We start from the raw sequence: 26,182 nt of genomic DNA, 5'->3' as shown, positions 1-26,182 counted from the left end.
CTGCCAATGGAGAGCTCATAGACAAGGAAGGTGAGGAAGTTCCAGTTCATAGGATTTGCATGTCAATAAGCCACAAATGCACGAAGGTCTGTTGTAATCAATCAAATTTGTTATAATTCCTATAGACAGGCACTTACAAACACTCTCAGCAATCTAGAAATTATAATTAGGGATGCTTACAAATATTGCACTACTGAAGTTCTCTGTAATATTTCTTTCTTTCTTTTTTTAAATCAAATGTCTATTGGAGCAGAACAGATAATACCTGAACCTAGGTTTTTTTTGCAGAGTTCTATTTCTGGAAAGTGTGATTTATGTGAAAATTGTTCGGTTTGGTTTTGTATTTTTAAATGTTTTATTTATTGTTTAAGGCTACTTCTGTTATGTTGTAGTTACCTATATTGTGAGCCACCCTGAGCACAATTTAAACTCCAGAAAGGCAGCATACAAATAAAATTATCTATGTATGTATGTATGTTTGTATGTATGTATGTATGTAGTGGGATAATAACAGGGAAGAACTGGGGGAAATTACCTACCCTTCCTTATAATAATCTTCAAATGAAGGGCAGTACTGTATAGATAAAATAAAATTTAAAAAATATAATGCATGATAAATGCATATCTAGCTTTCTATCTGTAAACCTAAAATATTTATATTAAAAATATTTATATATTCATTAAAATATCTGAGCAGTTTAAAACAATTTTATATATAAAACTGTGCAATAAAAACCATATAAAATTTTAAAAATCAGAACTCATTACTAAAACAAGATATTCAGGGACTGAAGAATGATGGGTACTCATTTCACAGAATCCAAGGGGAAGGGCTGTAGCTCTATGGTAGAACATCTGAGCTAGACAGACATACAGGTCTGACGTTGTATTAGACAACTTCCTGTGTTTCAGTGATGACAGTTGTTGTTACACATGCTCTTTGTGCTGACCCATGGCACTGGAAACAGGAATGGAGGCAATCTGGAAATCTTTCATTGTCATGTACCGGGTGAACAAGATGTTCCTTCTTCTCATGCTTCCCTTTTTTCTGTAACACACAAGTTTTTTTCTGTAACAAGCGTTATTAAATTTGCAGGTAGAGGCTCGTACAAGTGAAGATGCACCTGAAGGAACAATTGAATTATTTGTCTTTAATGATGGACCCAGAGCAGTTCAAGTGAAATGGCTTCCTCCTCGTGAGCCAAATGGGCAGATAAGCTACACTGTTCTTTTCACTGGCTTCTTCTATACTGATGAAGGTATTTTCATTTTGGCACTTCAGTGGAAATGTTCTAGTGTTGTTTTGCTATACATTTGGTGTCTTGGGGGTTGTTAGTTTTTTTGGCAAAATAATTTTCTTATGAAGACATTTGGAACTGCTGCTATTGAAGTGAAATCTGGATCACCAGTGCAGCCCTAGCTGTTTTAAAGACAGAATAAAAATTTTGGTTCATCATGATGTAGAGTCACTTATAGATCTTCTCTGTAATTTGTAGTTTGGCCTTCAGCAAAGATACTTAAATTTTTGCTGAAGTGAGCTGTACTACCATCATAGGCACTGGATCCTAGGGTCTGAAATATTCCCCCCATGTTTTATTTGAGGGGGCCAAGCCCCCTCACTGTTCAGAGGGTGTTTGGCTTCACCCCATGGCTCTTCGCAACATCATACATGCAATGTCAGAAGGTTGTATCGGGTCCCCTCAATCATCTTGAGAAGCTGGGACCTCTGACTAGCACTATTCATGCACCATCAAATGTGCACCACAATGTTCAAAACCTTGAAACCAAAAAAGTATTTGCTGGCGAATGTAAATGTGCCACCAGATCTAATGCACACCCTAATTTTCACGACGTGATTTAGCCAAAAAAGGTGCGCATTACATTCAAGTAAATATGATCTAATCTATGGCAGAAGAAGACTCATATCAGCCAACAGTGATGGGAATCACCTTCTTGGAAAAATATCTAACACTCATAGCTAATTTCTGGTCAACATAAGGATTTTATTTCCTGATTTTCTAGTTGCACCAGATACATACAGGGAAGTGGGGAAAATTAGAATCAGTTCATATTTAAAGGCAGATATACTGAATTCTTGGGACGCAGGTGGCGCTGTGGGTTAAAGCCTCAGCGCCTAGGACTTGCTGATCGAAAGGTCGGCGGTTCGAATCCCTGCGGCGGGGTGCGCTCCCGCTGCTCGGTCCCAGCGCCTGCCAACCTAGCAGTTCGAAAGCACCTCCAGGTGCAAGTAGATAAATAGGGACCACTTACCAGCGGGAAGGTAAACGGCGTTTCCGTGTGCGGCTCTGGCTCGCCAGAGCAGCGATGTCACGCTGGCCACGTGACCCGGAAGTGTCTCCGGACAGCGCTGGCCCCTGGCCTCTTAAGTGAGATGGGCGCACAACCCCAGAGTCTGTCAAGACTGGCCCGTACGGGCAGGGGTACCATTACCTTTTTTATACTGAATTCTTAGTTTCTAAAACAAGATGTGAACTGAAACCACCATTCTCTGACATTCACGCTTCTTCAGATTTTGCAGTGCAGTTCTTCAGCCAAGTAACATGCACAAAAATGCATAAAGTGTTCCTTAAAATTGCATATATTAGTGAAAATAACATACAAAAATGCATTCTGCCATGGAAAGTTGGTTTGCAAATATGTGTACAATAAGCAAAATTGCCTACAACAATGTGTATATTCAAAGAATTTCTTAGTAAAATGCTGGTGAAAGTTCATGTGGACTTTAAAAACACACAAACTGTTGTGGATGTGTGATGAACTGGATTCAGTATTGTGAAAACAAGAAACTGAAATTGACATATTCACCCATACCTAGCTGTGCTCAACAAGCCACAGAATATCAGAACTATTGTCTCAGTCACCCTGTCCAGTGGAAGAAGTCCCAACTGTCCTATTTTTGGTCATATTTCTTGCCAGTTTTGCTTCAGTCTTCACTCTCATCCTCTTTTGACCCTCCCCAGTTTCCTTACCTGGAACTTCCGTTATCAAATGTCTTGCCTACTGCTGCGAAGTCTGTTGCCTGGACCAAATACCCAGTAATTTCTATCTAGTCCAGTGAATACCCAATACTTGATATTTCTGCATAAGAAAAGATGTGTTTAGGATAGCTCTTACTCTCTCCTGGAGTAGTACATTGAGGTAAGATGCTATAACTGAAAGTTACCCCGCAAAGTGCTGTTGCAGACAAATGCAGAAGCACAAACGTTTTGGACCAAGTGCTTCAGTCATACTAATTTGGCTGAAACCTAAGACTGGGTGGTGAATCTCCTTTGAAGGATTCACCTTCACCCTGTAACACATGAAAACACTTTGCTAAAGTCACATAGGTTGCCAGAAACTCATCCTTTTCAAGTCATTGTGAATTCCAACGTCTGCCAAGCCACTTTGAGTCATAATTTGGAAAACAGTTTCTCTTCTGGCAGATTGCTTCATTAAGGAGCTTGTCTTGGTTTGCCTTCCTTGGTTTGCCTTCCTTGTGTTTAAGACAGGGCGCAGTGGTTGATCTTTTACAGCTATCTTGCACATATGTAAATTACTACACAAGCGGCTGCAAAGTGTAAGAGCCCATCCCATTTTAAACTGCTTCATTCAAAATGTACTTCCAATGGTATTTGATGCTCCAACCCATGAAGAAAAATCAGAGGAAGTTGCAGGTGACAGTAAAGAGCGCCAGAAACATGTATTTTCTTGTTTCGTGATAACATAGTGTGCAAATTATATTAATAATGATTGTTTTATAGCAAAACGTTGCCAGCAATTTTATGTAAAGTTCAGTCAGAAAGTCCCTGTAAGAAAGTTTTTGGATTTTAAGTATTTGCCTCCTGTCCCCGGTACAGTGGTACCTCGGGTTACAGACGCTTCAGGTTACATACGCTTTAGGTTACAGACTCCGCTAACCCAGAAATAGTACCTTGGGTTAAGAACTTTGCTTCAGGATGAGAACAGAAATCGTGCTCCAGCGGCGCAGCAGCAGCGGGAGGCCCCATTCACTAAAGTGGTGCTTCAGGTTAAGAACAGTTTCAGGTTAAGAACGGACCTCCGGAACGAATTAAGTACTTAACCTGAGGTACCACTGTATACATATAGGATATACTGATACATTCCACATCATAAATGTAAGTGGTGAGTTGGCTGCATTGCTCATGCATTGTTCAAACAAATATTGCCATCACTGCTCTTACAGAAGTCATGTGTTAGTTTACACACTGGTGTGGTTTGAATTGCTTATCTACTGAAGGGTTCGATGTGTGGCAGGGTGTCTCAGCTGACCCCCGTACAAAAGCATGGTTTCTCTCTCTCTCTTATATATAAAGTGAAGGCTTTGATGTTTTCTGCTGCGGAACACTTGTAAAATTATGAGGTGAAGGAGTTATGATCGATTTGGAAAAAAAGAAGCAACATTTTGGTTGAGCCCCATGACAGCCCGGCCATTTCCTCCGAGGCAGTAGGGTGAATAATGCAAAAGCCATATTCCCCCTTGTGTTTAATCTTGCATTGTTTTTCACAGAGAAAAAATTCTACTTGCCTTCTAAGTCATGTCATCCCTGGTTGTCATCCCGTCTCTCAAACCATCAAAACTGTATTAAATGTTGCAAAGCTGCGCGGCAAGAGAACTTTCAAAAGTCAGAACCCATTTGCAGAGCAGCCCTTGTAGAAAATGTATTCTGTTCTCGGCAGAATTTTCCTTCAGTTCTTTCCACTGAGAAGTTTACTGATTTCTCCCAGTGGAATCTGCTGGAATTTATCGGTTCATGGTTGGCAGTCACAGATTAAGGTAAATGTCGATCCGTAATGACCCTCTACATGTTAGTATTGCAGTAAAGCTGGGCTTTTATGTCAAAGATATCGGAGAGGGAGCTATTACACATGACAGGGGTGATCAAGGGACTCCAGACCAAGGCAAGCATTATTAAATATTGACTAGTTCTGTGATTTATGTAGAGCTGGAGGAAAAAAGTGACTTTTTAACCATTATATATTCTTCAGCAACGAAAACCAGCCATTTATCTCCTGCTGGTAATAAAGAACAGAGTGCCTGCATATTTTAGTTGAGGGGGGAAACCTGGCCTTATAAATGAGATGGACTCTTTCATGATAACATTTCAGTTTGTTAATTGCCAAAAGGAAAACAGGCAAATTGGAAGCAATTACAAGTTTTGACTTAAAGAGGTTTCTCTGTTGCTTCATGTCTTTGGGGAGAAGAGGAAAAAAATGTCTGGGGAATGGAACCCGGGAAATTTTCATTTAATTTGTTCACTGTTACTGAAACTTTGCTTTGCAATGCTAAATGAATAAATATAATTTAAATATTGTTTCCCTCACATGCTCTAAGCAGCTATTCTGAGTGACATTTATGCAGGGTGTTTTTTGGGTGTGGGTGGGTGTATATTGTATTTCTGTGCAAGAAAGAAATTAAAAATTAATTCATCAAACTTATTTAAAACATCATCTGCTCTGTAGATTTACAGAGAGCTTATTGAATTGTCTGGTGGTTAATTGGATATTTCCTTGACATAATGAACAACTGCATTTCATCCTTAACTGCACTGTCTGTTAAAAGGACAGAAATAAAAATGCAAAAGTTAGGGATGGAACTTGGTTGAAATGAAGATATATTAGCATCAAAACAATTGCATCTCCAGTGTCAGTCAGCACACAGTGAAATTCTAAGTGGCTAGTGTGAAAACAGAATGAAGAGACAAGCTTCAGATCTTGGACAGAGAACAATATCACGTTGCTTCATTTTTATGTGTACACTCTCAAGAAGCATAAGTAACATTGACACAATTTGGAATGCTTGAGATGTCTTGATCCCACATGCAGGGAAGCATGTTTCTTTTTTTAAGGGACAGAAACAGTGATGTATTGTGCTGCAAATCAGTTGTATGATAAGTTAATGCTAAAATCAGCATCCAGGACTGGATGAAGAGAAAGAGGAACAAAGAATTTTTCTGTTTAGTCCCCCAGCAACCATATTTTTTACAGTCTCTACAAGTTTCATAACACCATTTTATAATACCTTTGACTTTTGAAATGGTTGGATATACAGATGCTCAATCAATTCTAGAGTGCAGGTGGAAAAACATGGGGAAAATTGGTTGACATTCCATTAATTTTTATTCTGCAGATATCCAGCAGGTTGCCACCACAGAAAAAATAATAAGTGTCAACCTGCAAAAATGCAAATATTTCAGCACACATAGCCCTTATAAGTAGTTTTACACTCATCATAAGCCCATGAAACAAGATGTTGTATAGCATAGGTCGGGAACCTCTGGCCCTCTATATCTTTTTGGACTCCAATTCCCATCAGACCAAGTCAGCATGTCTGTGGGCAGAGATGATAGGAGTTATGGTCCAGCAACATTTGGAGGGCTATATGTTCCCCAGCCCTGCTGTAAAGGTAGTGGCAGGTGTTTTGCTGGTTGACTGTCGTACACATCAGGCACTATTTCTTCTAGGAATTATTTGCCAGCTTGAGAGGTAAAATAGAATTTTCTGCCTATGTGGTCAGCATAAGCAAGCCATGTGTTAAGTAACCCAGCATTCTCATGACAAAGGTACAAGTATGACGGCCTTGAAGCTACATGAACTAGGAAGCCAGTTGTTCTCTTTGTGCAGGCATATCAATGTTCCTTAAAGAACCCTAAAGAGTTCATTAATGTTAACACTGAATTATTGATAAAACTCTTGTTGATTGCTGTGAACTAGGTGGCCAGGCCACCTGACTAAGCAGGAACATTTATTGCCGAGTATTTTTTTTTTTAGTTTCGGTCAATTATTGTGATCATTTCATACAAACATATGATTTTTGTCTCACATCCTCCTCAGAAATGCTCTCTTGTTCCTGAGTCTGCAGATTTTTAAAGTGAGTCTGTTTCTGTGTATATTACATCTTCAGGCAGCTCTCATCATGATTTTCTGGCTGTGGTGAGGCGAAAACAAACTACAATTCCCGGGATTCAATAGGGCACTGATCACAGAGACATCACCATCAGTGTTCATGTGCCAACAGTCTCAGAAAGCACACAAACTTTTTTTTTTTAAAAAAAATACTCACTGAGATAGCTCCCAAATCCAGAGCTATCAGCATTGAGGCCAATGAAGTTCCCCAATCATTAATGTGACAATTTCCTCACTTCCATAGAAAATTAGATTGCATTGCATTCTTAGTTTTGACGGTGACATTTTTGGTTATTGTTTTGTGAAACCTGATCTATACAGTATATAGATATTATACTGTGATGGTTTTATAGATGAGACTTCACATGAAAATACAGGTGTCTCTGGCTGAATATTTCTAATGTTTTCACCAGGAAGATAACCATGGAATGTAGCAAATCAGCCCAGCCATTGAATAGATATAACGTGTAGTTTCTTCAATTATTTGGTAGAAGTATAGTATATATAAACATACATGGATGCACACACGTACTAAGAAATTAAAAGGGATGAAAGAAATGTTGCCTCTGTCCAGGGTACTGAATACATATGCTTTCATTGGTTAGGCACAAGAATTTTTAATCATCTGGAGCAGAATACAATTTTGCACACTGAGTAAACATCATGCTTAACTTTGGTATTGAGCTTTATCCTGAGCTGTTGCTTAAATATTTGGCACTGAGAAATCTGAAACCAGAACCTCTGCTGGGCTTTTCGTTCACATGTATGTGATTAGTAAAACTGAACTGAAGACCAAGCAGGATACTTTAGATCATTTGCCAGGCTGTTTCATATCTTGCTTCCCACTCACAGCTTCAGTACAAATTCTAGAGAGAACTTGTACAGCATTAATAGTCTTTAATCCTTCAGAAATAAAGGTACTGAGTTCAACTAAGGCATATATTTGTTAAAGACCTGATGTGTAGGCTCATTTCTGTTTCACTGCAAAGTGGAAGCAAACAATCACAGTTGAGAAGTTGGTTAGGGTAAGCTTCCCCACATCAGTATATAGACGTAGAGTGCTTCCCATTTTACTTTAAGCTGCTTACCAAAAGAGGTGAAATGGAGGAAGGTTAGTGCCATGTGGGCATAGTGGCAGGGTACTGTGCTAACCTCCCCACTGCCCTTTTTCATCCTCTGAGGTTCTCTTACATTACTATTTCATGTTGGCAAACGGTTCCATGTGTTTTTCTTTCCATTTTTCTCCCATGCTTTCTAATCTTTCCATTTTTCTCCCATGCTTTCTAATCTGCAAAAGACCCATGAGACTAGTTATTTCATCTTGTCTTCCCCTGAGCTTTAATTGAATTGCAGGAAGCTAGTGCAGCTGGCTAACACATGGATATTGGTGTCTCTCTGCTTTCAAGGGAAGTTTTTCCTGCTACCTTTATTTTTGAAAGGAAGTCCTTTAAAAAAAATCATATATATATATGTGTGTGTGTGTCTAATAATAATTTTTAAAAGTTCCCCATGTTATATTCCATGCACATTCGTTCTGAAGTCAGTGACTGAAGTGGATGGCAAAACACAGGGCCAATTTATATCATAATTGTGAAACATTTCCTGAACTGCACAATTTCAGGCTGCAGGTGGAATGTTTTATGTTTATGTGATCACCTCTGTGGTAACATTATTTTTTTTTAATCTACTAGTATGTCAAGGAGAAGGGCTCACACTTATAACATGCGGAATAACACTTCCATTGTTTCAATACTTTTATTAAATAAATGTGATACCAAGAGGCTGACTATTTCCAACCTGCTACTGATTTACTCTGTGACCTGGGCAGTTCATTTAACCTTTCTGTAATTTTCTGTATCTTTATTCAAGAAGGATAATAATACTTTATATCCCAGGAGTGGTGAGGACTAATTAGTTAGTGTATTACAATGTTCTATGTAAGTGATAAATATAATTAGTATTAAATTAAGAAGATAGTGTGCATGAATCCTCAGTATGGTGGAAAGAGGGACTTTCTGAAACAATGGTGCTTAACCTAGGAATTGCACGGAAAGGCTGTCCAGGAAATTTGTCCATAATAGTGGAGGGAGAAAGGATTTCTCACTTTATATATTATTGCCTGCAAATATTTTGTCCATAAATTATTATTATTTTGGCAATTCCTTCCCATACTTTAACATTGCTTATGTTTTTTGTAGTTTTGGGGGATATTGGGACATGTAACTCCCCTCCCACATTGTCTTCCCTATGGAAATTATAACTGAATCACAAACTACAAATCAAAATTTGTCATCAGTGCCTGCATTGGCATCAAAAAATCAATAGGACCTATGGTTGGAAGTTAACATATTATGAAACTGATTAGTTTGTTTCAAATCAGGATCCCTGGTTCAAGCACAACACTGAGATTTTTTAAAAAATGAAACTTAATTGGTCAGAAGCCCCCCTCCTAGTCACAATGGAGGAGGAGGGAAGATTGTGTAAGTTCACTGCTCCCCTTGGGCTTATTCAGACTTATCTAGGTAAAAGTAAAGGACCCCTGGGTGGTGAAGTCCAGTCAAAGGCAACTATGGGGTGCGGTGCTCATCTCGCTTTCAGGCTGAGGGAGCCAGCGTTTGTCCACAGACAGCTTTCTGGGCTATGTGGCCAGCATGACTAAACCGCTTCTGGCAAAACAGAACACCGTGACAGAAACCAGAGTGCAGGGAAACGCGGTTTACCTTCCCGCTGGAGTGGTACCTATTTATCTACTTGCACTGGCATGCTTTCGAACTGCTAGGTTGGCAGGAGCTGGGACAGAGCAATGGGAGCTCACCTGTTGTGGGGATTCAAACCTCCAACCTTCCGATCAGCAAGCCCAAGAGGCTCAGTGGTTTAGACCATAGCACCTACATAGCACTAAACCACAGTTTAGCGTAGCATGTGAGCCACACCAATAGGTCACTATTATTACTAATTTATTCCTTACATAGAGTTAGCAGCTACATTTGTATTTTATATTGAACCTGGCCTCACAGATTTCAGCATTTTATCCTACTGGCCAGCATTTGTCTTCAGATTCCTTTTATGCAGAAGCCCTTCATATATGAAATTGTTCAAATTTCAGCTAGCAATGTCAGGATCATGTTGAATATAACTTCCATTCTTTGTGGAGGAGTACACTTTGACACTAATGGTATTTTGTTGACAATATCTGTATTTATTATATGACTTTTTATAAAATGGTTTTTTTTCACTACTTCACTCTTCCAAAAGCAAATTTATATTTTTAAATGGTTTGTGACTGACCATGTTAAAGGGAACCGGTTCATTACTGCTCACAAAAGGATTTATTTTGTTATCATAAATCAGTTTTATTCCACATTTTTATTATTCTCCTGGGTCAGTTTCTCCAATTGGAATCAATACAAGTGTAAGTGACACAATCAATCTAGATATTTGATTGTGGATTTGATTCCCCCCCCCCCCCGTGCTGCTTAACTAGTCTCTCTACCATAGCATCTCTGGAGAACTGAGAACTCTTATTGACAACCATGAATTATGAACACCAATTCATAATCTTTTATTGTATGGGAGGATATACAACACAACTTGTATAACATTTATATTACAAAGCAGATTTTGTTGTTTTTAGGTTTCTTGGGGGATTAAATTTATTAAAAGTATGAATCTGTTTAATGCAAAGAGCCATGATTTGAACAGATACTTTGCATTCTAGGAAAGTTGTGTGGCATAGTTGCTTGAATTTTTAATACCTGGCTGTAATAAGAACATAAGGAAAACTTGCTGCATCAGGCCAGCGACCCATCTAATCCAGCATCCTGTTCGCACAGTGGCCACCCAGATGCCTTGTGGGTAACCTTCAAGCAGGAGGTGGTGAGCCCAACAGCACTCTCTCCTCGAACAACTGATATTCCATCAACTGCTTTTCAGAAGTCTCACTGCCCCTAACCATGGAGGCAGAGCTTAGCTGTTGTGACTAATAGTCACTTATAGCCTTATCCTCAGTGACTGTGTCCAATCATCCTTTAAAACCACCCATTTGGGTGGCCATCATTGCCTCCTGTGGGAACAAATTCCAAAGTTTAATTGTGCACAGTGCGAATAAGTACTTTTTATCTGTCCTGGACCTTCCAGCATTCAGGTTCGTTGGCAGTCCGAAAAAATTGTACTGCTATGAGAGACAAAGAAAAACTTTTCTCTATCCATTTTCTCCATGTTAAACGTAATTCTATAAACTTTTGCATAACACCACTAATGACTGGCTGTGTTGCTTAAGTTGTTTGAGGTGAGCTCCCCAAAGCAAAAGTTCGACTCAGTAAGATTTACAGTAGTCTGGAGGACCAACATCATAGCATAAACTGGATTAGGTCATAATTAATATACTTTCAGTTTTGTTACATGAAGAATTCAGCATAATTTGGAGTTGTCAGCATCCTTCCTGAGGAAGTTTGAAAGTCTTTTGTAGATCTGAATTCCTCAGGGCTACATCCATAGCAGAAACCTCTGAATTCACATTGAATACAAGATAGGCTGCAATCTTCACCACCACCACCCCAAAGTTGATGTTGGGAAGGGTGGTTTAGCATGCAGTAGAGTTGTCTCCCCACCAGTGGCGTAGCGTGGGGGGTGCAGGGGGGGCCGGCCGCACCGGGCGCAACATCTGGGAGTTAGGGTTAGGGTTAGGGGGCGCAAATCCAGGGTTAGGGGGCGCAAATTACTTGCCTTGCCCCGGGTGCTGACAACCCACGCTATGCCACTGCTCCCCACCAGCCTCCATCAGCAGAGAGGAGTACCACTTTTGGTGGGAATGTGCTCTGCCTGAATTGGTGGGCAGCCAGCACCACCAGATCTCCCAAGGTTGTAGCCACTGGAAAGCCACTAAACAGGCCATTTTATTGCAGGAAGGCAGATACTTTGGATCTGTGGGATTTGCAGCTCTGCAGATCTTTCAAGGACTGGAGCTAGTACAGCAAAAAAACAGCCATACCCCCCCCCCCCCCATTTCCAACTTGATTAGCAGGAGCTGATCTGCCACAGTTAGTGTAGGTCTATTAGAGATACCTGCAGCACTGTCCCCCACCCTCTGCTCACATAAACATCACAGTATGTTCTGGTCTAATGCCGGATCTCATGGAGGATGGAGGCAGGGTTGGATCCTGGTGTGCTTCTTGTGTTGCTTGACCAGTGACATCTGGTTCCTCAGGAGAAGGTGCCCATGAGGTTCTGGGCTCTGGCCCTATAGGGCTTGGTAGCCTAGGAGGTTTTACTGGACACACCTGTCCAACAGCCTTGGGCGCAGTGGTCTCCTGTTCCTCAGTCACCTCAGAGTCCTGAATTTGATCTGGCTCCTTAGTTAGTGTCTTGGCAGCCTCTGGCTCTGTGTATAGATGACTTCTGAAGCACATTATGCTACACTAGCTGTGATTATATTGAAAAAGAAAAAATCTTCAACTGAATTCATGCACTGTTCTTTGAGTAAAACTATATACAGAAGACAATAGAAAGGATAGGATATCTTTAAAAGTGAGGGGCACAGGACACTCTATATATTGTTTTTGTTTAATCTGGACATTTACTGAAACCATGTAGTTCTGGAAATGGTTTAAGGTCTCATTGGCTTCAAAGAAAAACAGTGGTGAAAATGATCTAATGCTGTCATGTGTTCTGATTGCTCAATTAAGATATGCCCTGCGTGGATCCTTATTTTGTTTACCTTATGACATTGAGAAGCAATTAAATTTTTCCAGCCTGGAGAGGTGTTTGGTTAAACAACTTGTTAAAGAATTGGGACTTGGGGGATTTCTTGTTACAATATAAACAAAAGAACTTACAGGGTGTAGACCTTGGGAAGAGTACTCAGAGTTGAATTCACAAAGTAATGGACAGGAATATGTTTTAAGAGGCATAACTGACTTCTTTTGCATTAAGGCTACACCAATTTTTAAACACCTTGCTATGTACCTTCACTTTTATAGCATAATTAGAGGGCTTGAAATTCTGATCCAACTGCAAGAACAGCCAACTCATCCATCAACTCAAAACCAGTTTTCATAATTATTTGAAAGCACCATTCACAAAGAAAAGCGCAAAGGCTGAAAAAAAATGACATTAGACTTTTAAATGTTTTTGATGGTGCAGAGGCCCAATTTCCCCAAACTTGTAATTGACTGAAAATCCAATTTGCAACAACCATGCAAATTAGGCTACTTGTTGATAAACAAATAAAAAAGTACTGCCAAACATGAGTTTTGTTTTACCTGATAGACAGAAAGAAAGATAGAAAGATAGCTAGACAGAGAACTTTAGTGCACAATTTTTTTCCCTTTGTTTTCTTTTTGTGGCCCTTACAAAACTTCTCCTGCAACTCCTTCAGATTTAGTGAAAACCACTGCAATAGAAGTTGATCAGTAAGACAATTTTAGCTCTTCCTCTGAATTAATTGTAAAGTGATCTATCTCAGCTAATTTTCCCATGTGTAAAGTGGGAACAATATTGGGCTGTCTTACAGGAATATTAGGAAGATGAATGTGATGAAAAATGCAAGATCTAAGGTTTTGTTTGATCTGTTACTGAAAAGTTCAGCTCATTGTGATGCCATTGTGATGAATTGGAGGCAGCAATTATGGGTTAAGATGAAGCAGTTCCAGTTCAACAATCGTACAAGGAATTGAACTTTGTTGTTGTTGTTTAGTCGTTTAGTCGTGTCCGACTCTTCGTGACCCCATGGATAAGAGTGCGCCAGGCACTCCTGTCTTCCACTGCCTCCTGCAGCTTGGTCAAACTCATGTTGGTAGCTTTGAGAACACTGTCCAACCATCTCATCCTCTGTCGTCCCCTTCTCCTTGTGCCCTCCATCTTCCGCAACATCAGGGTCTTTTCCAGGGAGTCTTCTCGTGAGGTGGCCAAAGTCCTGGAGCCCCAGCTTCAGGATCTGTCCTTCGAATGAGCACTCAGGGCTGATTTCCTTCAGAATGGATAGGTTTGATCTTCTTGCAGTCCATGGGACTCTCAAGAGTCTCCTCCAACGCCATAATTCAAAAGCATCTTTTCTTTGGTGATCAGTCTTCTTTATGGTCCAGCTCTCACTTCCATACATCACTACTGGGAAAACCATAGCTTTAACTATATGGACCTTGGTCGGCAAGGTGATGTCTCTGCTTTTTAGGATGCTGTCTAGGTTTGTCTGTCATTGCTGAATTGAACCTACTCATGAGCAAACATGTAGACCCTCAAACCCGTTGCAAGTATCTCTACAATCTTATCCAGTTACTAATTAACTTTGGGAATAGGGTATCCTCCAGCATGCATCTTTAACCTGCAGTTGGATTGTCTGAATTTACATTTCCTGACTAGCGTATTTACCTTTCCCCATGACTGTACTGTAATTGCTTACATGCTATGTAGGTAGCATGAGGCCTTGAAATACACAGCAAGGCCTGCTTCATTGAAGGCACCTAGTCTCAAATTCCTAACCAGAGAGTTCTACCTAGTCACCTTCCGGTGTGCTTTCTGCATCTATCACTTCTCGGTTATTTCCAGATGTGTTATTTTTCTATTATGCTGCCTTTCTTGTTGCTTTGAATTAGTGTTTTAAAATAGGCTTTAATGTTTTTAAGGTTGATGTGTTCTTTGTACATGACCATGAGCAATTTTGTTACTTGGCAAGGGGACTCTGAACTGTTAAAATGATTGGATTAGCAACACAAAATGACTGCTGTAAATTCAGTGAATCAGAGTGGATATTGCCATTCAATACTATTGCTTCTTCACGTATACATTCATTCAGCGAGGTGAAGTATGGGATAAAGAGAACTCCTCTTTCTGAATGCAAAAAAGAACGAATTTAGTTTATTCTATTTCCTTTTCTATTACAGTCTTTGCCATGAATGGCTTGATGTTGTGCCATTTTCTATTCCTGTTACAATCTTTGTAACATGAATAAGAAATTGGAATGCTAATGCCTACCAGATAGTGTTCCATGTCTGCTTGGTACTATACTGCACTACTGTGACCTTTGCAATATTATGTATTCTGATTGGCTGTCCATTTCACCTCTTTCCCACAAGTTAATAAGGCTGTAAAAAGGAGAGAACTTGAAATGGCCAGCCAGTCAAATTACAGAATATTGAAAAGGTCAAAACAGTACAGCTCACAGGGAAAAAAAAAATTACGGGAATATATGAGGCATTAAAATTCTTGTGACAATGATTATAAGAAGAATGGGAAAGGATGCCCATTTATGTTATTTCAGTCTAGTGAACCCCATAGGATGATGGACCCAGGACAGCAGTAATTCATGCATCAGCAATCCACTAGAGTTTTATGCACCTATTTACATGAATATTAAAGAAAAAAACATGCTTTAGAACCTCTTTCGAACAATTCCCTTACATTTGCATGCTCATTCATCAATAGGAGCATTGGGTGAAGCTTATAGTATGTGCCCATAATAGCACACTTTATTACCTCAGTTTTCACCCAGATAGATTGTCAGATAGATATTTTAAATCTATGCATATCATTTTATATAGAAACTAGCAGGATAAAATGGCAACAGTAAGAGGCACCTCTCTACAAGACATGAGATTCCCTTCTCTACTAAAGGTGGGCAGGTTTTCCAAAGAAATTGTGAAATTAGCTTGAAATCGATCTATTTATTTAATTTGTATGCTGCCCTTCATCCGAAGATCACAGGGAAGTTCACATAAAGATACAAAAGGAGAACACAAAATGTGCAAAACCCCCAAATCAAAACCAAACCAGTAATCCACCTCTCACAAGCACAAATGCCATCGAATGTCAATCAGCCAAAGACCTGGTTATAGAGAAATGTTTTTGCATGACACCTAAAAATATGTAATGATGTTTCCAGGCAAGCCTCCCTAGGGATAGCATTCCAGAAACAGGAAGCCGCCACAGAAAAGTGTTGTTCTCATGTTCACACCCTCTAGACCTCTTGTGGAGGATGTACACAAAGATGAACCTCAGATTTTGATTGCAGGATCCATGTCAGTTCATATGAGAAGAGGTGGGTATTTTAGGTATGGCAGTCCTGAGTCATATGAGGCTTTATAGGCCAAAACCAGCACTCTGAACTAGGCCCAGAAAATAATTCACAGCCAGTGCAGTCAGTCTAGGAATGGCATTATATGCTTAAACCGTTTTGCCCTGGTGAGCAGCCTGGCTGCCGACTTCTGTACCAGCTGAAGTTTCCAAACTGTATTCAGAGGCAGTAATCCAACCTAGAGGTTACCAGAGCATAGACAACAGAATTTACGTTATCCCTGTCCAGATAGGGGAGCAGTTGGACCACCAGCCCAAGCTGATGGAAGGCTCTCCACATCACTTAGGCCACCTGAGCCTCAAGCAACAGTAAAAGATCCAGAAGAACCCCCAAGCTATGTACATGCTCCTTCAGAGGAGGTATGACCCCCATCAAGAGGAAGCAACCTTCCATCCATCCATCCAGTCTAGGGAACCACCCCTTAAAAGTGCCCAAAAAACTTATCTGGATTCAACTTCAGTTTGTTGGCTCTTATTCAGTCCAATGCAAAACAACAGTTCAGCATGTAATACTGCCTCCTTCAAGCTGGCAGGAACCACCCCCTCTCACAAGGAAGCATTAATCACCTCCCTGGCCAAGCCAGCTGTCCCCTCCCTGCTAGTTTTTAATCACCCAAGAGCAGCAAGAGTCCAGAGTGCAAGTGGTCACCCTGACCAATCCAAGCATCTTATCCACATCCTCAGTTCTTACTAACTGAAACTCATCCAACACAACAGGACTAGACAGTGCTCTGGACACCCCTTGACCTTTATCTGCTGTAATAGTGGAGTAAAGATTCCAGTGGATGAAAACAAGCCACAGTGAGCTCCCATTGGTTCTACCACCTCCTTCAGCCCAGACTGTAAGTGATTTCTCACTACCCAGAGATGCTCTGCCAGTTGACACAATGAGGATGCAATGGAGGCAGCAATGTATTGTAGACCATCTTTGCTGCCTTCACTGCCACCAGGTAGGTTCAATGATGATCCATCAGTAGTGTTCAATTGCATTTGACTAGAGTTTTCCTCTACTCACATTTGAGCCGTCTCATAGCCGTCCTAAGCTCTGGATTATCCCAAAGAGCCAAGCGGAGAGGGCACTTGGGGTGATTCTGTCAATGGCCTGAGCCATTTGGATATTCAAGAGGTTGGGCCAGGGCTTTGACAGGAGCACCAGTCATACCAGCTGGAAAATCCCCCAGAGCCATCTGGAAGCCCACCGGATCCATCAGCCTCAAGGGGGAGACCATCCTGAAAGGTCCCCTGCCTCTACGGAGGGGGAAAAGTGCTGAAAGCATAAACCTCAACAGGAAGTGATCTGGCCATGACAAGGTTCTGGTGTCAATATCACCCACTTTCAGATCACCCTCATCCTGCCCAGTTGAGAAAACAAGGTCCATAGTGTGACCTCCCGGTCAATAAGGTATTGAAGTCCCCCAGAACCTGCAGTGTGGGAGTCCTCAGCATCCGTCAGCTCAGGCAGGGAGATTGCTGGGCAGCAAATTGGGTTGTAAACCTCCTGAGTTTCCCAGAGGTAGGGGATTTGGATAATTGCTCCAAGCCAATCAAGAGCTTGGGAAAATGCTGCCACCATCATGAATTTATGAATCATAAATAAGAACAAAATTAATTTCAGCTTGTTTTGTAAGAAGTTTTTGCAAATCTTTATAGCCATTCTGTCATCATTGGCATTATTTTTTATCTCTAAAAAGCAGTCGTCTCTGTGTTATCTCTGCGTATGGAAAATATTTTTAATCTCATTTATTACATTTAACCTCTATTGATCCTTTTTCACCCAACTTCCATCCACCGATTGCTACTCGGTACAAGTTCGTTATTTTTGCTTCTAACAAGGCACATAAAATTGTGCTTGACTCATAGTTAGAAACAGCAGAGTGGTGTGGGCTGTTTTCTAAATGAGCTTTTCCATATCTGTGGTTTGTGCATTTCCCACCTTTGCTCACGCAGCGGGGGATATGATAGCCTGCAGACTTTTCTGGACTATAATACATCTCCTTTGTGAACCTCCTTGTATTGAACAAGCCCCTAAATACACTTGAGTCAAAGGGTCATTTATTTTTCACCCTCCTCTTCTCAGCAGGCATTGTGAGTCTATGAGATAAAAGTATTATTACTATTTTTTTTAATAAAAAAAAGGTTGCATGATCTACAGGTTGTAGGCAGTATAAGGAACAGAAAGCTGCCTTCATCTTCCCACTTCATTGCTCTCCATGGCATTTCCTTGTCAGTTTATTAGTGCTACTTACACAAACTGATCTTAGTGAACACAATGGGGGGCTGGCCCAGGCTGCCAAAGAGAGCAGTCAATCCAAAAGATCAGATCCCATGGGTCTCTGCTTCAAAGGAAAACCTCACTTAGGTTGCATGGAACTTTTGCTCTGTGTGAATTTCTTGGAGTGCTACAGTGATGATATAATTAACAAAAGATGGTGGAAGATCAAGGAGGGTTACCTTTGGGTCCTGGCATTTCTTTCCAACTGTATTTTTCGCATAGGGACCCTAAAAGGTTGTCCATAATTTTAACACCCCCCCTTTATTATTGTACTGGTCTGTTGCCCTAAACCCTCAGCCTAAGATTCTATTTGATGACACACAAACATTTAGAATGAGGCTACAAATACCCACCCACCTCCTCTTTTAATATGTACACACAGGGGCACTTTCTGCAATAAAAATGGAGCAAAAAGGATAATATCATAAACCTCCCCCGCCCCACTCTATTCGTTGTGCTTGTAGAGGAGCACGTTTGAAGAAGCCATGAGAAGGAAAAGTAAATAAGTCTTAATTTATGGGTCATTTTTTCAATGCCTTGAAATGAAAGGATTTTGAAGTCCACTTTTCATTTACTTTAAGAAAAAAAAAAGCCATATTGTAATCTCAGTGTTGTAATATTTAATAGCAGCTAGATACAGTGGTACCTTGGGTTACATACGCTTCAGGTTACATACGCTTCAGGTTACAGACTTCGCTAACCCAGAAATAGTGCTTCAGGTTAAGAACTTTGCTTCAGGATGAGAACAGAAATCGTGCTCCGGTGGCACGGCGGCAGCAGGAGGCCCCATTACTTAAGTGGTGCTTCAGGTTAAGAACAGTTTCAGGTTAAGTATGGACCTCCGGAACAAATTAAGTACTTAACCCGAGGTACCATTGTATTGGTCATATTTGGAATTCCAAAATGGGCCTGAGTTGTTTGGCTTCACTCAGTACTGTTTCCCTTTTTTAAGCTGCCTGCGTCGAGCGTCCCAGGGGGGTGCTGCCCGTGGCGAGTGTCCCGGGGGGAGGCACAGCGATGTCACCCCCCCCTCAGGGATGACACGCAGGGCGGACCACCCCTGCTGGACCCCCTACCTCCACCACTGTGTAGAAGAGAAGCCTTTTCTGTATTTCCGCTATGCACTTGTGCTGGATTGGCTTTTGTCATACCACTGTATCCATAAAAAGAACTTTTCTGGATCAGACCAAAGTCCAGCTTCCTGTTCCACTCATGGCTAACCAGATATCTCTTGGGAAGTCCACAAGCAGGACATGAGGTCAGTAGCCTCCTCTAGCTGTTCTTCACCAACAACCACTTCCTGTAAATTTGGAGGCAGCATATATCAATCATGACTAGTAGCCATTGACAAGCTTATTCTTCCATGAAATTATCTGGTTCCCCTTTAAAAGTCATCCGGGTTAACTGTTTTTTGAGGCAGTGGCTGCTGTTAGGGAGAGATGGTTGTATGAATTAGTCCCAAAACCAGGATTGCCTGCTTACTGGACAACTTTCTGCTGGCTCTCCATGAGGAAAGGCTGGTTCTAGAAGCTTCCTTTGCGGACATATCCTTGCTGAATGGAGTTGACAGTAAGGGGTTGATGAAAACATCCTGGTTGAGGATCCTGTCAGGAAAGGGAAAGCCTGAAACAAATAGGATAAATAGTTGCCTCAGTGCAAACTATACAGGAGGAAGAACAATTGCCTTGAAACTTCCCAGTATCCCAGGCTATTGCTAATACAGGCATGAGGCACATTCTTGTTGTCAAACCGCTGTGTTTAGAATTGTGAGTCAGGTGCGAAGAAGGACACATATGAAAAATGGAAAGAGGAATGCACTACCCACTTATACTCACAAATAGGATCCAAGCTGAGGCAAACTAGTCAGGAATGCCATCAATTGATATGAAATGCTTATCAGTGTCGCACTTTCTTTCAGGCTGAACCAATGTGGCTGCATTTTCCAGCCCACTGAAAGTCAAGTTTATGCAGTGAAAAGTGGCAAAGCTGCACACTGTGTGTCACTGCCAGCATGAGTAATTTGAGGACCTGCATTCTTAAAGAAAAGGGTGTGTGTGTGTGAGAGAGAATAAGATTTTCCTAATATTTTAGTTGCCAGTACTGCAAATTGTTTGGATAAGAAACCTTTGTTCTGTACATAATTCATGTTAGGAGATCTGTCACTGGCTCCTCGGTTCGAATTTGAAGCAGTGAGCAATTTGAACTCCTGCTTTGCCTAACTCATTATAAATGTGCAAGTTCATTTTTGGGGGGAGCTGAATAAAATGGTTATGTAATTACATACTTCTCATAATTATTGAGTAATTATATACTTCTCATAATTACCAAGTAATCATTCTGCTATAACTAGAACTTAATGTTACAACTAATTATATAATTACTGTGTATTACTGTTGTTATCTAGGCATCAGAACAAAGTGTTGCTTTGCTGATAGCTTTTTATCGTAAGCATTTTAAAACAAAAATACTAATATTTGTTGTGTAGCTGAAAGTGGATCTTACATACTGAACATACAGTGGAAAATAACACTTCTTGCAAGTGGGAAAAATGATTGTGTGAATGATTCATTGCATTTGTAATCTGTAAATGGGATAAAATGTTGCTCCTTTTTAAAAAATTGTATAATGCAACTGGCATCCATCTGTCTTGTGAGACAGTGGAAGAGTGCACCTCAAGTGAAGTCAAATTGTTGGAGAGTTATAGTTCCTGATGTGGTTGTAGAGAGCAATATGGAAGAGACGTGTTCAGTTGCAGTTGGGGCAGATGAAGGCAACCAGTTGTGCTGATGCAGGTGTACTATGGCGTTGTTTCTTTGTGCTGCTCCCAGCAGTCATTTCTCCTCTGGTCACTGCTGTGGAAACACAACCTGAATGATTGTCTCCAGGCACTGCAGTCATCTTCAAGGGATTCCCACATGGCAGGGTTAAGGTTCATGGCCTTCATGTCATGTTTGCAGACACCTTTGCAATGCAGAGTTGATATGCCAATGAGTCTGTTGTTTGAAGCCAGCTCCATATAGCTTATGTCCTAAGGGATCCTGCCATCTTCCATTCTGTGGACATTACCAAGTCATCATAGACAGGAGTCTACAAAAAAGCTGGGAACATGTGGGCTTTGGAGAGCACATCTTTGTTTGAGACTGTGTCCTGCCATGTGATGCCCCAAATCTGCCTGATGTAGTGCATGTGGAAGGTGTTGAGAGTTGCTCCTGGGTGTGTATGAGTAAGTTTCTCAAGGCCCACTGCCACAAAGCTGTGCAAGCATGGTAGACCTTCATCTTGGTATTGGTCATTAGCATAACATCCTCCCATACGCTTTTGGAGAGGTGAGCCATTGCCATCACTGCCTTGCCCAATATGCTTGTCGAGCTAAGCATCGATGGAGATGTTGCTGGTTATGGTGGAGCCCAGGTAGACAAAATCGTCTACCACTTCAAGTATGTAGACACCATTGCTGATGCATGCAGTGCTGGTGACATCCCGACCTAGGCTGTTGGTCTATATCAAGCTGGTCTAAAAGGCATAGCCAAGTCCAGGTTTAGCCAAAGTGATGCTCGCAAGATGTGATGGACTCAATCTTCCATGAGCCTCAGCCATCATGGCGAATGATCAAGGATAGTGAGAGCTGTAGTCCACAACTTCTGGAGGACACCATGTTAAAAAGGTAAAGGATCCCTGACAGTTAAGTCCAGTCACAAACTACTTTGGGGTTGTGGCGCTCATCTTGCTTTACTGGCCAAGGGAGCTGAAGTTTGTCCGCAGACAGTTTTTCCGGGTCATGTGGCCAGCATGACTAAGCCACTTCTGGCGAAACCAGTGCAGTGCATGGAAATGCCATTTACCTTCCCGCTGGAGCGGTACCTATTTATCTACTTGTACTTTGATGTGCTTTCGAACTGCTAGGTTGGCAGGAGCTGGGACCGAACAACAGGAGCTCACTCTGTTGCGGGGATTCAAACCGCCGACCTTCCGATCGGCAAGTCCAAGGCTCAGTGGTTTACATCACAGAGCCACCATGTTAGCTGCTACTATAAAATATTTGCTTTCCTTCCCAGTTTTACATCATGAACGAGTTAAGTGTGTGTACTCTTCAGTGTACTAATAGCCATAATTAAATGCTTAATGGAGTTCTGGTTGTTGATATTCTATAGTATTTTCCTCAGATTTTAAAATAAGTCAGCCACCTTTGAATAAATAAAATAATCAACAACCAGGCACAATAAATTAGGTCTGCTGAATAAGAACAACCCAGTAACAGCAGAAAACACCCCCCCCCTCATTTCCACTCTCTCAAACACCCTCTCACCTAGGCGATTAAACCCACCCCCTTCTACAGACTCTTGATACTGCGATTTTTCGGCCAGTAACACACCCACTTTATGGTTTTCACTTTTCTATCCCTGTCTGCTATGACAATTGTGCTTTATGACTTACAGCTGTCTGTTAATGATCATGTGATTATTATTGAGAAATATTGTAACAATTTATGTTTTTGGTTTTTTTAACATGGATGAGCTTTAGCAGCCAGAGAAAGTTTTAGCTTTTTCTTTCTTTCTCTTACAGCTAATGGCAATTATACTATTTTAAATGGGACAAAAAATTTGCATACCAGCAGAGAAGCAAATATCTGGGTGCCCATTGGAGGACTAATTCCGTTTTCAAACTACACAGTTCAGGTGAATGCTTCCAATAGCCAAGGCTATGTGATGAGTGATCCTGTGATGACCGCCACACCTCCTTCGTGTAAGTATGATGAAATGTTCTCCACTCCCCCAATCACAAGTAAAGCACACAAACATTTTCATGAGAGCAGTTTCTGGTCACAATTAAATATTTGAAGGTGGGGTGCAGTTGTGCTGTCACTGCCCTCTTCGCCTCAATATGCACTATACATTTAAAGCAGTATCAGACCACTTTATAAACAGTCTTGGCTTCCCCCAAAGAATCCTGGGAAATGTAGTTTGTTAAGAGTGCTGAGAGCTGTTTGGAGACACCTATTCTCTTCACAGGGATGCGGGTGGCGCTGTGGGTTAAACCCCAGAGCGTAGGACTTGCCGATCAGAAGGTCGGCGGTTTGAATCCCTGCGATGGGGTGAGTTCCCGTTTCTTGGTCCCTGCTCCTGCCAACCTAGCAGTCCGAAAGCGTGTCAAAGTTCAATTAGATAAATAGGTACTGCTCCGGCGGGAAGGTAAATGATGTTTCTGTGTGCTGCTCTGGTTCGCCAGAAGCGGCTTAGTCATACTGGCCCCATGACCCAGAAGCTGTACGCCAGCTCCCTCAGCCTATACAGCGAGATGAGCGCCGCGACCCCAGAGTCGGCCACGACTGGACCTAATGGTCAGGGGTCCCTTTACCTTTTACCTTTATTCTCTTCACAGACCTAACAGTTCCTTGGGAAGAGAGATTGACTGTGGGGCTTGCAGCTCTGTGAGGGGAATGGGAGTCAACAAACTATACTTCCCAGGATCATTTGAGGGAAGCCATGAAGTGATATGCAACTGCTTTAAATGTGTAGTACAGAGCAGCCTTTATTTCCATCCTTCTGTTTAGGTAGGCAGTCACCAATCTTTCTGGAAACATGAGAAACTGTTTCAGGCGCCATCCAACCCACGCTGCAAGCAGACACAAACCACTCTTTGCACAGCAGACATCTCCCAATATGGGTGGGGCTGTGTTTTGTTTTGTTTTGTTTTGTTTTGTTTTTAAAGTTTCTTGGTCAGCTGCTAGCAGCCCAAACCTCTGCCGACCCAACCTACTTGCCTTCCTTGCTCCAGAATGGTGTTTGCAGTGTAAGCTGGGGGGGGGGGTTGTGTGTGTGTGTGCGCGCGCGTGCGTGTGTGTGGCTGTGAATGAGAGGGTAGTGGTGCTTATGACACAGAGAGAGAGAGACTCACAAAAGAAAAACGCAGAGCATCTTTAAAGATGGGCATATATTTAATATTTATGCCAACTTATTCTAGAAATTATGATATAGCTTCTTTCATCATTTGATTGTTGTTGATTACAATTAGGAAACGTATAGCTTTGAAATGATCTTTTTTATGACCTTGTGGTACTTTAAAAGTAATACCTCATTGATTAAATAGGTTTTAGTTCATGCTTCCTTTTACTTAATGATCTGAAAACATATTATCCTGATTTACACATAAAATCATGCTGAAAAGCATGTGGCATTCACTAGACTATGTGTGTTTAAGTAGAATTAAATTAGCACTGGAAGTTATTAAAGAAATTTCCCATCCCGTTGTCCAGTGGACTGTGATTCGTACTGAAATGAATAATAAATGAACCAGCACATATGAGAAAAGCACTGATATATAGGACATTCTATAATCCATATTTACCTTGCCATTATGTTTTATTATAATAATTTTGTTTGAGTGCATTAACACTGTAGGCCCTAATGCCACATTTTAAAATGAAACAGTAAACTGCAGCACTCTGTCGCAACCAGTTGGTAAGAGGAATTTATCAGATTTGCAAGCTTAACTGAAGGTGATCTGAAGACTTTGGCTTAAAAGTCCAGCTTTGGAGGGCATTTGGGTATGTGCTTGTTATCTTTTTGAAAGACAAGCATTCTTGATGCAGGCTTATCCTTTTAGCTGATCCTTTTAGCTCTGGTCCCAAACCAATGCCATTGCATAACACCACCAGCCAGGAATTGGCACACCTAACCAGGATGTTTACTTGATTTATAAGGTGAGGGGTGCCAAAAAGCACAAGAACACAGTTCATAGTGTTACATTGTGGACTTTGCTTATTGAATCAATATGTAGTGATTACAATATCATTTGCAGCCGTTGGGTCATCCAGAATTCTTCTTTGGTGGCAAGTGTGGTGACTTCTGTGGCTGATATTCCTGACCCTTGTAGTTGCAGTGATGAATACAGGGACCTAACACATTCCTTTAGTGTATATTTCCTCCAGTTATTTCAAATGACTGTTCTGCCTTTGATTCATTCAATCTTCCTCTACAACAGCTCTTGAAAGTGTGTTAGGGAGGTAATGATCCTTTCTTTATCTTAACTCTTTGTTTTTCTCACAAAACACAACCTTTACACCAGAAGTGTGAAATGTAGGAAATACATTTATTTGCATGAGATGGCTGCTTACCAGATTGTTTCTATATTCCGGCCAACTTTTTAAAAAAATAAAATATATTTATTCAACTTTTAAAGATTACAAAGAGAAAAAAGAAAAAAGAAAAAAGAGAAAATAAAAAAGACAGAAAAAATACAAGCAATTAAAAAAAAACCACACAGATCAAACCTTTACATAACTTTCTTTCCTTTGCTTATTTCCTTGACCTCCTTCCCTTTTTTGTATTCTAGTTCAATTAGATATTTCAGCAAATCCTTTCCAGCTTTGTTTTTATCCTATTAATTTATCTTAATATACTGTAATTTTACATTCTCGTCTTTCACCAATTAACAAATCCATTTTTACCTAATCCTTTATATCATTTCTGCTAAAACCACATTACTTCATTCCAACATCCTTCTAACATTCCTTAATTTTGCAATGTTTCTGTAGATAAATTTTTTCCAATCTTCTTCCACCGACTCTTCACCTTGGTCTCAGATTCTGCCAGTCATTTCCGCCAGTTACATATAGTCCATCACTTTCATCTGCCATTCTTCCCGGGTGGGTAAATCTTATGTCTTCCAATACTTCGCGATGAGTATTCTTGCTGCTGTTGTTGCATACATAAAGAAAGTTCTGTCCTTCTTTGACACCAATTGGCCGACCATGCCCAGGAGAAAGGCCTCTGGTTTCTTCTGAAAGGTATATTTAAGTACCTTTTTCATTTCATTATAGATCATCTCCCAGAAAGTCTTAATCCTTGGGCACGTCCACCAAAGGTGAAAGAATGTACCTTCAATCTCTTTACATTTCCAACATTTGTTATCGGGCAAATG

At 40.9% G+C, this 26,182-nt stretch overlaps 1 protein-coding gene across 1 annotated transcript in view; it reads left to right on the top strand.

The window, feature by feature from the left end:
- Window positions 1-26,182, top strand: part of USH2A (usherin) — a 446,098-nt gene that overhangs the window by 230,105 nt on the left and 189,811 nt on the right. The window contains exons 37-38 of the mRNA XM_079968364.1: window positions 1,097-1,259; window positions 22,826-23,005. Coding sequence (XP_079824490.1) covers window positions 1,097-1,259; window positions 22,826-23,005 — 343 coding nt within the window. The remainder of the gene's footprint in view (window positions 1-1,096; window positions 1,260-22,825; window positions 23,006-26,182) is intronic.

This window comes from Podarcis cretensis, assembly GCF_951804945.1.
Source record: "Podarcis cretensis genome assembly, chromosome: 3".
Taxonomy (NCBI): domain Eukaryota; kingdom Metazoa; phylum Chordata; class Lepidosauria; order Squamata; family Lacertidae; genus Podarcis; species Podarcis cretensis.
Note: the sequence above shows the minus strand (reverse complement) of the source record. Positions and strands in the feature narration are given on the sequence as shown.